The sequence below is a fragment of the Eublepharis macularius genome, chromosome 7, assembly GCF_028583425.1.
Source record: "Eublepharis macularius isolate TG4126 chromosome 7, MPM_Emac_v1.0, whole genome shotgun sequence".
Lineage (NCBI taxonomy): Eukaryota > Metazoa > Chordata > Lepidosauria > Squamata > Eublepharidae > Eublepharis > Eublepharis macularius.
In genome coordinates this window covers 110,962,108-110,978,316 of record NC_072796.1, presented here as the reverse complement: position 1 = coordinate 110,978,316, position 16,209 = coordinate 110,962,108, and the positions used below count along the sequence as shown (strand labels likewise).

The window sequence follows — 16,209 nt, the reverse complement described above, 5'->3', positions numbered from 1 at the left end:
TTCAGTGTCTGCTGCTTTACTACATTCTGTACTACATACACAAAGTGGGTTGGATCCAAGGTAGCACAAGCAGAGCTACAGTCACAGAGCTACAGTCACAGTCCTGCCTCCCCATTCCCACTGCCTCCCATGCCCTGAAATACTGTCTCTGGGATTGAGAAGACCCCCCTCCCCCCCACAAACCAGTAACAATGGGAGGAAGGATTAGCAAAAACCATCTGCCATCTTCCATAGAAGGAAAACTCTTTCTGCTGGCAGAAAATGAGGCTTGGATCCAACCCAATGTTTTTATATTTCCTAGGTCTATGGAACACAAAAGGTGTCACATTACCCTGAGCACTTACGCCTCTATAGCTGCTGAGAGCCAAGCTACAAGTGACACCTGACACAGGTTGGACACTTGTCAGCTTCCCTCAAGTTTTTTTTTTAAACTATTTATTTTTCATTTTACAATTTACAATATTAATAAATACACATAACAATAATACAAGAAACAAACCTTGGAACGGTCAATAACAATAACAAAGCCAATGTAATAGACCACAAAAACAGTGCAAGGGGGAACAGTGAGGAGATATTCTCATAATATAGCTAAGAAGCTAAAAGTATTGATGTCAGCATTAGGCAGTTGATTCGTATTGTGTAAGTAATTCAAAAAGGGCAACCATTGCGTAAAGAATGATGACTGATACTGTGGTTTATCGGTAGAATGAAGGTGGTCTGCTATTTTTTCCATAGTAAAAATATCCCATACTTTCCGAACCCACTGTTGTAGCTTCGGAAGCTTGTCTGATTTCCAGTGTGCTGCTAGAAGCATTTTTGCAGCAGCAAGTAACATAAATATTAAATTTTTCCGCACCTTTGGTATGGCAGGGTCTTCCCAAAGACCCAGCAAAATTGATTCTGGAGTCATGAGCAGTTCATAATCTGTAATCTCCTTAATTTTCCTTGAAGTCCCAGAATGATTGGATCTTGGGGCAAGACCACCACTAATGGATATAAGTCACCAATTTGACCGCACTTTTTCCAACAGAGCGGTGTTAAATTGGGATTAATTTGGTGTAGCAATTGAGGAGTCATGTACCATCTCGACAACAATTTAAAAAAAGACATTTTTATGTTGATTGCGTTCGAATTTAGGGGCTTGCCAGACCATACTGTGGACCATTGCTCCTCTGTTAAGGGGGCACTGCAGTCCCTATTCCATTTCAATTGGTACCTTAATGAGGATTGATCATTCTGTGAGTTTAAATTAGCATAGATGCTAGCTATGAGGCCTTTACGATGAGGTTGTATTTTTTTTAATAAACGTTCAAAATCTGTTAAGTGCCGTTTCAAGGAGTCGACAAATAGTTGGCTGCCTATAAGGTGAGATAATTGTAAGTATTGATACCAAGGGACCACAACCACTGTATCCCCTTCTATTTGCTCCTTAGTTAGGATGGCCCCATGTTTGGTGATGTCAATGATCCTAGATTTTTTAATTACCTTCCATTGCTGAAATGAAATTAAATCCTGACCTGGTGGAAACAACGATTGGTCCAGGAAGGATGATAGGGGTGAGGCTGTAGGAGCTAGATAGTTTCTTACCCTGTCCCATACAGATATAGTAGATTTCAAAAATGGATTGGCAAGAGTTTGGGTAGGCCTGTGTTTAGGGTCTGTCCAAATTATATCCTTTATATCATGGGGAAGAATATGTGCAGTTTCAGCATATGTCCAGTCTGAACTATCTGAGGAATGCAAAAGAAGCACTATGTTTGCTAGCTGCGCTGCCATATAATAACATTTTAGGTCTGGAATAGCCAAGCCACCCTTTTTGGTTGAATGTTTCATGGTTGAAAAATTAATTCTAGGACATTTATTAGCCCAAATAAATTTATTTATAAGAGTTTGCCACTTTCGGATGTCTTGATCAGTGAGATTAATAGGCAGCATACGAAAATTAAATAAGAAAAGTGGTAAAATCATGGTTTTGACCAGTTGTATTCTTTCAGCCCAGGATAAAGTCAACTTGCTCCATTCTTTAAATTCACCTATAACTTTGAGTTCTAGGGTTTTAAAATTAGATTCCTTTAAATTTCCCTCAAGTTTTGATGGGAAATGTAGGTATCCTGGTCTTGCAGTTGTAATGGAGAGCCAAGCTGTAAAACCAGGATGCCTACATTTCCCATCAAAACTTGAGGTAAGCTGATTTCGGTTTCGTTTTCTCAGCCATGCCGGACGCTCCTCTCGGCTGGTCCGGGAGGAAACGACCGGGCACCCTGACCGGGCGGCTGATCCGCAAGGATTAGCCCCCAGGACTCCCAGGGAGGGAGCCAGGGTCCGGGACGCTGCGGGAAGAACTCCCCGAAATCAATGCGGGGGGGGGGGAATTGCCCGTTTGTCCCTATGGAGGCCGGCAGACGTGCGCGGCGCCTCGAGTGCTGCCGGGCAACGAGAAACGGCAAATAAAAGAAACAGGCGGAAGCCCGTAAACAAGCGAATCCCTTCTGTTCTACAAGCGTTCATGAAGGAGAGGTTGATCTGAAGAGACTCGTTCTTCCCCTTCGGTGAGTTCCAGAATTTTTTGGCGCCCCCCCCCCCCCAAAATGGCAGCAAAGAAGCAAAGTCCCGCTCTCGGTAAGTCAATCTCGGCTACCTTGAAGGGAGAGTCGCTCGAAGAGTTGGTGCGCAGGGCGGTGGTGGAAGCCATAAAACCCTTTGTTGACAAGCTGAACGAAACTGATCAAAGGGTGGGCTTAATTGAAAGCGAAGTGAAAACCATTAAGGAAGTAGCGGGGGGGGGGCAGAGAAGTCTGCTCTGGAAAGTGCGTCACTTGTGAAGGCTACAAAAAAGGAGCTGAAGTTGGTTGAGAACCAGCTGATCGGGCTACAGATGGAACGAACGCAGACAATTTTGCGTCTCCAAAACGTGAAAGAGGAGGAAAATGAGGATCTGTGGGAGGTGGTCTCGGAACTATTGGCGATACCCGCGAGGACGACTAAAGAAGAGGTTAAAAGCGCCATTTTGGAGGTCCGTCGGGCTTCTTCAAAATATGCAACAAAGCGACAGTTGCCTCGTGAGATCATTATTGACTTTTCATTTAAAAAGATTCGGGACACCATCCTATATAACTCATACAATGCGGATTTGGACTTTATGGGTTTGAAAGTCAAGATTTTGAAGGACGTTCCATTTCTAGTCCGGAAAAGGCGTTTTAAGTATAAAAAGTTTGCAGCTCTTCTGAGGGACCATGGAATAAAGTACAAATGGTTATTCCCGGAAGGAATATGGTTTAGATATAAAGATCAGGCCTATAAGATACTATCAGAAGATCAACTAAAGGATTTTGAGGATAAAAACCCGGAATTCTGCTGCACCGAGAACGAAGAAAAGGAGAAGCCGGAGGGGGGGGAGGAGGAGGAAAGCACCGCAACAGCGGTTGCACAGAGAGAATTGCGTCCGGGACCTAGAAGGGGGAGGAAAGTTTAATCAGAATTTGAAATGCTTATTCTCTGTATGATTAACCACTCCATCATTATCCTATGGAGCTATTTTTGTATTATGACAGTATGAAGGGAAAACATTGAAGTGTAGTGTTTAGTGTTTGTAGGTCATCCCCCCCCTATTCTTTTTCCATCCCCCTTTGTCCCTTCCCTTTTCCCTTTCCTTGTGAAAGTCTTGTGTAGTGCTGTGTAGTGTTTTGTAGTTTGAAAAATAAAAAATTTATAAAAAAAAAAAAACTTGAGGTAAGCTGACAAGTGTCCAACCTGTGTAAGGCGTCACTTGTAGCTTGGCTCTGAGTCTCCTTTATTCAACAATGAATGGCAGAATGTTCTGACTCCCCAGCACTTGCTAGGGAAAAAAATACCTTGGAGATCTAGAGTTAGATGACGATTCCACAGAAATGTGCAAGCTCTTCCACAAATGTTGAGCATTACGTGCTTTTTTTTATCAGTGCCCTTTCCTTGTTGCTCCAGTGTTGTCAGCTATGTGCAGTATATCCATGCTGTAGATCTATTTATGATGGAAGCTGCTGCACCAGATCTGGGGGATGGCACAACCTCCAATTGTGTCACCAACCATTATAAGCTTCCTTACAACTAACCTTTTGCATTTCGATTTACAGTCAGAATCTCGTTGGATTTTATAGTATGAATTAGGGGCATATGCTTTCCAAGTATGTTTGCCACTTTGCCTTCAGTAACTAGAGAAAGTAAGCTGGAACCTGTGAGAAATGTGGTGGTGGTGGGGATGCATAAACAACTGAGAAATTTCCTTCCTGATCCCAATGTTCTCCTCAAGGATACTATAAGTTCTTATAATTTATTTACTTAATTTATACATCACTCTTCTGCCCAATGGGGACCCAAAGAGGCTTACAACATTCATCCATTTCATCCTTTCAAGCACCCTGTGAGGTAGGTTAGGTTGAAAGTCTGTGACTGGTCCAAGGTCACCCAGCAAGCTTCCATTGCAGAGTAGGGGTTCGAACCTAGGTCTCCCAGATCCTAGTCTGAAACTCTAACCACTACTCCACACTGGCTGTCACTATAAGACACACTGGTTAACAAGCCTGAGCAGTCAATTTCTGTATCTCCCTCTGTTTTTCTTTGTCTTTCTTTAACCAATTCCTTATTGCTCTCAACATTCTGAGGACAAGGAGCATGCTCAATCCTCTATAGGCTGTTTTATTGTTGGGGGAGGAAGGCAGACCCTTTCTAAATTCACAAACCAATGTTTTTCTGCATATACAGGGAGTCCCCAGAATATGCAGCAATGCTAACCTCCTTTGTGGATGAGACCCTTTCTCTGCCTTTGTGACCGGTTTTTGACCATGAAATTCATTGTTAGAAAGAACAAACTGGGGCCCAAAATAAATTGTTGGGGAACAAATGATTTGGAGATTCCGAACTCCTACAAATCTCCCCCTCCGAGACAGCATATATGGTGTATGTATGCAGTATAGTGGTTAGACTGTTGGACTAGGATTTAAGAGATCCAGATTCAAATCTCCATTCTGCTGTGGAAGCTCGCTGGATGACCTTGGACTCTCACTCACCCTAGCCTTCCTTGTTGGGAGGAAAACTGGAGAAGGGGTGAATCATGTTGTAAGCTACTTTGGTCCCAGGGGGAAGAAAAGTAGGTATAAATAAATGAAGAAATAAAACTCTCAGCCCAGTTTCCCTATCTACCACTCATTTCCCCCCTTTAACTGACCTTCATTTGCACTCTGCTCTCCATGACTCCTGAAGCATGCTCAGCCCCCATCAGACCCTTGTTTGGGGCTTAATTTACAATGTATTGCCTTCTGGGGAACCCCTTCCAAATATCTAAAAATATTTTGTTCATACACTAACTGCCTGGTTTCGCGGTCATTTGGATTGTCAGAAGGAACCTATATTACTGTTAGGGCCAAAACAGGTATGAGAGTGGGAGTTCTACACAATGAGTTCCCAAAGAACATTTCTTTTAAGTAGCACATGTACAGTATCCCAGCTTTGGATCAGGATTACAGCACAGGTGAAGTAGAATCTTAAGTATTCCACCTGTCCCATTTTCCCAACCTAACATGGAGGTTCTATTTTCCCAGATAATTTTATTCTTTTTTCTTTTGGTTAATTTACAAAATCATATTTTTCTATATGAGGGAGGGAGACATCCCCTGAGAATTTACAAACCCTGTCTTATCATTGGATAGCTTGTTTTTTCCTGGTTTCCTAATTAGCACAAGCTGCTATAAAAATCATTATTATGATTGTAATATTATCTATGTATGTAGACAGGTAAATAGGCAGAAAGGCCATATGTTAATGTTCTACAACGCGAGTTTTCACACTGCATATTTTGAGTATAACTGGTGCAAAGAGAAGAGCAAGATGATTCTGCTCTGATGGTTTTTGCTACAAGCTCAGTAATAAGTTTTCTAAAATGTTAAGTGCCAAACTGACACATGGATCTAGTTGACATACACCTGCTGATTACTTGTTTGTCACTCTGCAGGGTGTCAAAAATAAACGAGAAACTCCAGTTTAAGATTGCAAATGTACTTTTATATCATACGCTAGAAAACAGCTAGCAATAAAAATGACAGAAAATATCGTGCACAGGTTTGGAATGGAAAAGAATTGTCAAAGAGTGAAAATCCCCCAATCCCCTAGAAACGCAAAATGTAAAAAAGAAAGTTTAGTGGGAGAGGGGTTAGAGGTATGATAGGGAAAGGTATGGGACATCAACTACTTTAGCAGAGTTTGTGTTTCTGTGGGCAGAACTAGACAGTCTAAAAATTAAGGGGGCTGCCAACAAAAATGCCAGTAGTTTCCAGGTCAAAATGTTAAATTCTCCTTTCCCTATGCAAAGTGTAGTCCAGATTACCTCATGTCAGAAGAGCCCCCACTCTCCTGGCTTTCCGTAAATGATGCAAAACCGAACTATTCAAAAAGGCTTTTTTCCTCAAATGGGAGGGCTGCATTGTAGGGGTGGGGTCTCAGGTGCTTCACTAACAAGTTGGGGATCATAGACTTCATCACCATTTTTGCCTCATATATTATCTGCTGCTTTAAATATGTACTCCTATGTACAACCATCGTTCCATGCTGTCTAATGTTAGTCCTAGAATTGATTATGTTTTGCTTCAGTATCTTCTCTACTATGTCTTGGATCCTTGCTAACGCTATGTCGTTAAACTTGTATATGTTTACTTTATGGTATTGTATTGAAATGTACGTACTCGATACTGATTGTATTAACCTCATACTGTGTAATCTGCCTTGAGTCTCAGTGGGAAAGGTGGACTATAAATGACATAAATAAATAAATAAAATTGTTTTCCTGCTCTGGCCAGTGGCAGACAATGATGTGGAACAGAGAAACACATCATGATGCAAGCTGCCCTACACATTACAGACAGTGGGGAGAATCAGCACAGAGCAGCCATTTTGAGTGGTATCCCTATTTTTCTTATAACATAGACTTCTGTCCTGAGATGCTCTTCTCCAGACTTTTAGGTGTCAGTCAATGCACTAATAAAATATCCATGCAGGCATTTTACTTTACAGCTCAGTATCAGATGAGATATGAAATATTTCGTAGAAAGAGACACTGAATACATTCATATCAAATGCCCTCTCACAGCTGAGACCACGGTAACCTTACATTTTATACAATTCAAAAGAATATATTTATGAATGTGTAAGACATAAATAAGATAAAGTAGAATACTCACTGCCACAAGTCCTCTGGTCCGAATTTAGAATATATCCCTGTTTACATTTACATATGTAAGCGCCAGGTGTGTTGATGCAGAAATGGTCACAGCCGTGCTTAGCTATGCTGCACATGTGTTGGACTGAAAGAAAAAAAAATTAAGTAGTAAATATTAAGTAGCAATTGCATAATTAAACAAATTTTTTATCTCTGCTAAAGGCAAGCAGCTAGATGATAGGACTGTCCAAAATACTTTTTCAGCAGACAAATAAATGTTAAAGTCATAAAGCATATACCAACAAGTTCTTTTTTTAAGAGAGAGAGAGATCAAAGTAAATAAGGAGCATACAACAGTACAATTAGACAAAGAAACGTTCTCAAGATTATTACAATGCTTGAATCCTACCAAAAATCTCAGCTGACTGAAGGATTTCAGCCCCAAATGCCCCCTTCCCAGATAACGCTCCCGGGAGACAGACAACCCCAAGGAACAGCAGGGTGAAGGGTGCTGGAGGTCTGCTGCAGGAGGAAAGAATCAGTGAAAATCCTTCTCTCTCCTGGCACACGTGGAAACGATCATGGGATTCAACCCAAGTTATCTTTTATTTGTATATATGAATATAGAGTTGATCTGTTTTTTTTCTTTCAAAACCTTGCTTATGTATATATAGTCCCTGTTTAAAATACAAAATATTTTCAATAAAGCTTGTAAAACAAAAGTATCTTACCACAAAGTTTTGTCTGGAACACAGACGTCAGGGTTTCAATCTGGCTGAAATTTGCAACCAAAAAGACGTGCTCCTCATAAGGTTCACTTCCAATAGACTTCAGTGTGTTCATATCTACCCTACCCACACCAATAGCAAAAACAAGGATTCCCGAGTTCCGGGCTTTTGCTGCAACCTCTGCCACAGGATCTTGAGGTCTTCCATCGGTCACTATCATGATAATTCTGGGCACATTCTGGTTGAGTGGCCGGGCCCCTTCAGATTCTGAAAACGCAATATTCATCGCATATTGAATGGCTAATCCTGTCATGGTACCAGTAGCCAAGTGCATCATTCTTTTTACTGCTCTCTCCACTTCTTGTCTCTTCCTGAAGGTCTTCAAGGAAAATTCATGTTTAACTGTGCTGCCGTATTGAATGAGACCCACTCTGGTGACATCTGGACCGATGTCCAAAAACTGCAAGATGGTTAAGATGAACTCTTTAACTTTCTCAAAGTCATAAGGGCGAACACTACGAGAGCTGTCAATGACGAACACGAGGTCTAATTGTTTGTTACTGCAGGAATTTTCTATAGGGTGAGGGAAACAAAAACAAGATAAAGGCAACTAGCTGTATAAGAGAAACCATTCCCCACATAAAAATAGATTGGTTGAGTACAACAGTTTGGAATGACTAGGAAACAAAAAATACTCTATTTGTGAGGTCTCCAATCCTCCAAATGCAGCATTTTGTGGGGCTCAGTGGGCTGCAGAGGAGGGATGAGACCGGAAAGTCCCATGCCACAAACTTTTCTCCACATGCATTACTTTGAATCCAGCCTTAATATTACAGCTCTTATAGGAAATTAGGCTACGCTGCAATTCGTAGTAGATATTTAATGTTAGAGGCTCTTATCCTTAGACTGCTTATTACAAGGTTATTGAAGCCAATACTATCTCATATATGGTTTGGGGCATTGCAAAGTCAAAGGAAGTTAAATAATTTACTTGATCTCTTATAGCATTCTGAAGTGAATTGCTGAAAGATACAAACCACGTGTTTGGGCAAGTAACTGAGGGGCAGGAAATGCCCCTATTTCTATTTGGTTTGTTACAGACCTTAGGTCAGCAATCAGAAAGGTTTGTGGGTATGGGACACTGAGGCTATTTGCAGACTATGAGGTAATTGTATGGTTTTGTTGACTTCAAGACTACAGTCTAGCTTTCTTCACAGACACGGAATTTCAGAAAGGTTGCTTAGTTTTTCAAAATTAGAGGTTGCGGAACATGTGCCAAAAATAAGCAGAAATGGAATTCCATTCCTAATGGGATGCAGAAATGCTGGCATATTTATCCATTTTCCATATAATCATCTCATTTCTATAGCTAATTACTTCTTTTTTATTTCTGGACCAGAATAAAACACTAATGATCATACTAGAATAATCATATATAAAATGTGAGCAATATTTACAGAAATGACATCAGAAAGAAAAGGGCTAAACTTAGCCTGGTCACCAGTGGAGATGAGTCCAAACTAGGAATTCTGCCCCTTGAACCTGAGAACCTTGGTCCCCTTTGCTGTTTTTTCCCCTCAAGCCATGCTGTAAAGCTGGGATTCTCTAATGTTGAGATGTGGCTAGGGGGGAAAAACTTGTAAGATTCTTATGATCTGAATTAAAAATTGCATTTCATTTTTTTGGTACAAGAATGTCAATATATTTGACATATAGAGCCACCACGGCGTACTGCTTAAGAGTGCTGGACTAGAATCTGGGAGACCCAGGTCCAAATTTCCACTCTGCCACGGAACCTTGCTGAGTGATCTTGGGCCAGTCCAGTCACTCCCTCTCAACCTAACCTGAGGATAAAATGGAAAAGAGGAGAATGTTGTGAGCCACTTTCAGTCCACATTGGAGGGAAAGGAATATAAATGAAATAAATAATGAAATAAATAATAACTATGTTCTCCATAGATACTGTCATGTGAACACATGAAGCTGCCTTATACTGTGTATGTTACATGCCGTCAAGTTGTTTCCAACTTATGGCAAACTTATGACTATTTTTCAATATGAGCAACACTTTCCTAAGAGAAGCTATTCAGTTCCTTGGCACATGCCATATTACATTAACAACCTCTGGTTGTCTCATTGAGATAAGAGATTATCAGAAGTGGTTTATCATTGCCTTCCGCACAGTACTAACCAGGGTTAGCTGAAGTGTCACTGCCATTATCTGCAGAAAATCCTTCCACTACTGATACTGCCTTATACTGAGTCAAACAATTTGTCTATCAAGGTCTATATTGACTAATCTGACTGGTAGCATCTCTCCAAAGTCTCAGATATTACCTACTACCCAAACTTTTTTTATTAAACTGGAAATGTCAGGGATTGGACCTAGGACTTCCTGAATGCAAAGTAAATACTGAGCCACAGCCCAGCTGTGTGTCACAATACTTTTACTGGGAGATCCATGTACTGATTCCTTACTCGTTACACAAGACAGCTAGCCAGACTGTAAGCACTTATTTATGTATGATTTAAAATATGTATAGGCTACACTCAAATTGAGTTTTGAAGCAGCCTCAGACCAATTAGCAGAAACCTCTAGAGAGATACCTTCGAGTCAGGTAACCATGGGGAACCAATCACCTTCTTCCTCCTCCATTAGCTGCAAGACATACTGCTATTTTTCAATATGAGCAACACTTTCCTAAGGGAAGCTATTCAGTTCCTTGACACATGGCATACTACATCTGCCCTTGCCTGCTGGGCCTCCCTACTTGTCTCTTCAGCTTGTGTTGGTCTTCCGTGTCACACCTTTTTGCCCACTTGAACAAACCAAGACCCTGTCACAGACTTTGCAACTCCTTGCCCCAGTCTACCTGCCACCTGACAGTCATCTTCTGTTTATGGGGTCAGGTCTTGCTAAAGCCTATATGCCCTTGGTGCTCCTAATTAAGTCAGAGGAAGTGCTGAAACAGCATGTCGTAAAAGGAGCCTACAGTGTGAACCACCCCTTCCAGATGCACACCCAGTTGCATGGAGGCACAATCCATACGATTTCAAAGCCTGGAAATACCCTTGGGGTTTATTTTCCTATTCCATTTGTGGGTTGTTGTTGTTTTTTTGCTGAATCCATGGAAGGAACCAGTGTGGTGTAGTGGTAAGAGTGTCAGACTAGGATCTGGGAGAACCAGGTTCAAATTCCCACACTCCTATGGAAGTTTGCTGGATGATCTTGGATCAGTCAGATTTTCTGACTGAAAAATATTCTGACTGTAAATGAAGTAAATAAAATAAAAGTGGGTCTAGAACTTTCTACGCTTTAGGACATTTTCACCTGTACAGTAGTAAACAATGTTCCTAAAGTCTAGTCAGTTTCCAGTTATAGTTTGCCTTCTGTAAGCAAAAAAAGCACACCGGATAAAAAAAATCCCAGAAATCTATGGGCTTAGGGCACAGTAACTGTGCATAGCCTTGCACTGTCAGCTTATCCCCTATAATGTCCTATTTTTCACTAACAGATTCAAAATTAAATGATGGAATTGGGTGTATTTATTCACAATTTTCTCAGTGTTCACAAAGACATTTCAAGTATTATAATAGCAGTTGTAAACCATATAATTTTTTTGTAATTCAGAGCCCAAAGCTCTACTGGGAAGCTAGTGCTTATTATTAAGATCTTGCTTTACATTTATAAGCAATGGAAATAGAAAATTGTGCATTAGATCATCTGGTTGAACTTTTAGCAGAGTAGATTTATTGTACTAGTTAATTCCAGGGTACTATTACACCCATCAAACATTAATCTCATAGTCAGCATTACATAATTCAAGAGATTATAGTTAACAGAACTTTCCTGACACATATGTTGCATTATAAGGGCCAACTAGATTTTACATGCAAATACATACAATCTTATTTGGACAGCCCTTTCTAAAGAGAAAAACCCAGTTCTGGAGAGGAGTCAAGAATGGAGAAGCAGCACGTGTGTGTGTTTAATTCCTTTCACAATTACACGGATTACTTCTAGGGATGTGCACTTGGATATTAATTACTGAAAACTCAAAGAAAGCCTATCTTTTCTTTAATATAGTTAATATACTGTATTGCTAAAAATTATGATAATTGGTTATTTCCAGAAAACTTTATAGAGTCCCTTGTAACTTCAGGGGCATATGCAGTTTGCTTTCCACAGTCGCATTAACCAGAGGGTAGCAAGAGAAGAGTTACTCAGCAGATAATCTAATTGATAGTAGGTCTTCCTACCAGAAAAGTTTGCAGATGTTTCCACTGAAAAGCATTGTCTACTTTTTACATAGTGTTTTCATGGACACTATGGTGCCCACCTACTCTTTGCCTGGTGCTTGCCAAGGGGCTTAGAAAGTAGGCTGGGCCATTGCCCAGCAGGGCTTCTGCTTGACATATGGTTCCTGCTTTGAAACAGCCATTGCCAGATCTCTTCTGGGTGGTAGCTGCAACCCAAGTTTCTGTAGGATGGCAAGTAAGCTGTTGCCTTCACTGACAATTACCTTCCCCCTCCATCTTTGACCCTGCCATGGGGCCCAGTCCTGGATACCACAGCAGGCCTGCAGTAGAAGCCCTTCTCCCCTCTGCCCCCAACCCCCAGTCTCCATCCCTGGGAGCTCACATTCATCCTGCAGCTTTCAGTTTGGTGGTTGCTTTGCAGATTGGGGTCACGGGGATGCACCCAGGTTGCTTCCAATGAGCAAGATGTGTAGAAGTGAAATAAAAAGAGCGAATAAAATGAGGCAAAGAGAGGTGAGAGCATGATTGTGAGTGGAGGCTGTGAGTCCCAACCAACCCTTGTCAACACTGGTCTTGCAGTCTGAAGTGGTACTTGAGAGGCCCTCGTTATGGATAGCTGCCTTTAGGTTTGGGAGGTCACAGGCTTGAACCCTGAATCCGAAGGGTCAAGGAGATGGCCAGAAGAAGAACACTTTCTCTCTTCTCCAGCACATGAATAAATATATGTATGTAACATATACACAGACACAGTTATATATAAGGCTAATGAAGAGCTGCCACCAGTCAGAGTTTTAAGTATAGCCTAACTCTTTACATTTTGTGCTTAGCTCCACTTCTTGTGGCAACCAATTTCTGGTGGTACCCATGACTCTTTCTCAAAAGGTCAACGGTGTGTGCAGGCTCAAAAAGTTTGGAGACCCTTCACTTACAGCATTCTTTTGCAACCTGGTTCTAATTTCAGCATTTTTGTCCAACTCCACCTGACTTCTCCAATCACCAGAATGCAATGAAATTGAAGGGACTAGATTAGATTCTCACACCTGCACACTTTATTTATATTGAAAAATAGACCCTCACTCACTGCTTGAGGGTCTTGAAAAGGAAGACAAACTTACAAATCAAGGTTGTCATGTATCCCTCTGCTTGTTCTGCAAGTGAGAATTTTAATTGCCTTTAAAACAGGGACCTTTTCTCCCATCTATCTAAATTTTGACAGAGAGGGCCCCTTGGGTGAATCACTATTCTAAGCAAAATAGAAGAACAAAACAATTCTGTGCACATTCTTAATCACCTTTCCAGGTAATGTTTTCCATCACAAGGCCAAATTCATATGCATTAAAAACCACATGGATGGAAATACTGTTTCAGTGTAAGAGAGAGTTTTGAAGTGGGGGGAAAAGTAGAAAGAAAACCAGTTAAATGCCCTTTCCTCTACCACTACTAGTATCCCTCCACAACCAGTTTTTCCTGTTCTAACCTAACATCTCATATAATCCTTGCTGTATCTCCTTTTATCAGTTGATTTATATTCAATGCCACAGCCCTCTTCTTCCAAACCTTATTCCTAGTTCTAGTCCTTTCACACAAATCACCCCTCCTCAAAAGAAGCTGTGTCATCCTGCAAACATTTTGAAGTGTTGAGATGTGTACAACTGTTATGGCTGGCGTGCCTGTATAGCAACTCACCAAATAAAGCAGCATCATTTCTTTGACTTAAAAGTGTTCTCGGAAGGTGTTTTTCTATGGCTGAGGCAGGCATAAGTCCAGCCAACAAAAAGAAGCATAAGATCATTTTTTCCTTTTTCTTTCAGGAAGAAGATATTGTGGAGCAAGACAGATAATCAGGGCAGAACACTATGATATTAAAAAAATGAAAAGAATGTTAGGATTAGTCAACCAATACCAAGATTGTGGCATGCATCTTTCTCTTCATGTGGCTTCTTTGTAATCAATTAACTGATTAAGACTGCAATCCTAAGTACACTTACAATAGAGTAAGTCCCATTGGACTCAATGGAATTTCCTTCTAAGTACACATGCTTATGATTGCACTGTAGATTTTGATTGACGAAAAAAGTGCAATTGATTAATCAGATAACAGATTTTACATTTTAATCATTATTTTAATAAAAACTCTTATAAAAACTGCATCTTAGAAAAAACCAAACTTAGAAAAAACTGCATCATTCAAAAACGAAGCTATTTAGTTTAGCTCTATAATTTCTCATAGGCAAGTTTATGCAGATAGAATCAATCCATTAATCAGTTGACCGAAACTTGAATGATTGACTAACATTTCTTTAATAATTTCTTTAATCCTTTGACAGATCAGCCTCTGATTCTGAGGTCTGTCAATCCAGCTTTCAAATACATAGGAGTGTTGCTAGAATGAGAGGTCCACTAAAAAAGAGGTACCCACTCCAAATACAAAACATAAAGGTGCAAAAACACAAGAGTAGGGTGAAGCGAAGAAACAATAAATCAGATCAAGATATATTAATCATATAAAGTGCAAGAATACTCCTCAGAACCAAGAAGTGTCAAATAAAGTCTAACAAGTCACACTGAAATGGCCCCTAGAAAGGTTGTGTACCATCTCCCCATGAACATTTAAAAACTCAGCCTTTCTAGGGGCCATTTCAATGTGAACCTCTCACACGAACCTGTCGAAGTGCCCACCACACCACCCCTCCCTCAGTCCAACTCCACCTCACACCTCTTGCAGCCCCATCTCCCCATGAACATTTAAAAACTCAGTTGCCATACTGACTTTTATATAAAATCCCTATTCAGGACTTGGGAGTCTTATACTGTCTTTCTTCAACTGTCTGCAGTTTCTTGACCCGATTTTTACCTCAGAACACAAAAGTTCCACAACTGAACCATCAGAGAGAGAGGGGTGCAAGCAGGCAGGCATCACAGTAGGGTTGCCAGGTCCAAGATGGGAAATTCCTAGAGATTTTGGGAGTGGAGCCTGGATAGAGTGGGGTTTGGGGAGGGGCCTCAGAATGGTATAATACCATAAATCCCATTCTCTAAAGCAGCCATTTTCTCCAGGGGAACTGATCTATGTCACCTTGAGATAAGTTGTAATTCTGGGAAATCTCCAGCCACCACCTGGAGGTTGGCAACCCTAGCGAACTTTTAGGGGAAGACTATGAGGTGTTTTTCCCTCAGGACACATTCAATGACTCCCTTAGCAACTGTTTAGAATGTTGGCCCCATATGCAAATGACCCTGAAAGCTAGCCCAATCAGGGAAGAGTGGCTGAGTTAGCAGTTGGCAGGGGAGAAGCCTGCCAGCCACACAGGGGAGCTGTAAACCTATGGGAAAACACATTTTACCCCTTTTTACCTCCTTAGGGCAGGGGTGGGCAATTGTTTTGGCTTGGGGGCCACTTTGTGGGAGCGGAGGTTAGCGGAGGGCCGCACCTTTTAAAACGATTGCATTCATTAATTAACTTTGCATTTCAGAAAAGGTATAAATTGTATCATAAAAATCAATAAATATAAATTAAATAAAATAGTGGTAGTTTTATTCAATTTATTTATTGTGCTAATTTCATATCATCTATAGCTGCAAGCACTTTTAATTTTAGAATCAGTTTAATGAGACAAATGTACCCTATCACACTTTTCTACTGTCTTGGCGGGCCACAAAAAACTCTGTAGCGGGCCGCATGTGGCCCGCGGGCCGCAATTTGCCCACCCCTGCCTTAGGGGGAAAGTTTCTTAAAATCCCTTCTTAGTGAGCCTCTACATCACAAAAGGAACGTTCTTCCCAAATTTCAGGTTTCTAGGTCCAGGGGTTTTGGCTGGGCGTTGATGAGTCAGGCAGGACACTTCTCTTTATATATATAGATATATCTTGATTTGATGAGTTAGCTTTTCAAGGGGGAATTCATTTTGCAAGAGAGGATTTGTAGTCCCATCTGCAGAGTTCTAAGGGGGGGGGGTAGAGACAGGGATCCTATGACATATGCCCTTACTGGAGATGGTGCCATGTTTCCTTTCTTTGTTGCATTCTGTGGATGCA

The 16,209-nt window shown here is 41.0% G+C and overlaps 1 protein-coding gene across 2 annotated transcripts in view; it reads right to left on the bottom strand.

Moving 5' to 3' along the window:
• The window catches only part of MATN2 (matrilin 2), a 79,912-nt gene that overhangs the window by 56,030 nt on the left and 7,673 nt on the right, over positions 1 to 16,209 (bottom strand). For both annotated transcript variants that reach the window (XM_054985402.1, XM_054985403.1), the window contains exons 2-4: positions 13,861 to 14,028; positions 7,918 to 8,487; positions 7,209 to 7,331 (exon numbers count right to left, since the gene is read on the bottom strand). In XM_054985402.1, the coding sequence (XP_054841377.1) occupies positions 7,209 to 7,331; positions 7,918 to 8,487; positions 13,861 to 13,966 (799 nt within the window). In that variant the 5' untranslated portion in view covers positions 13,967 to 14,028. The remainder of the gene's footprint in view (positions 1 to 7,208; positions 7,332 to 7,917; positions 8,488 to 13,860; positions 14,029 to 16,209) is intronic.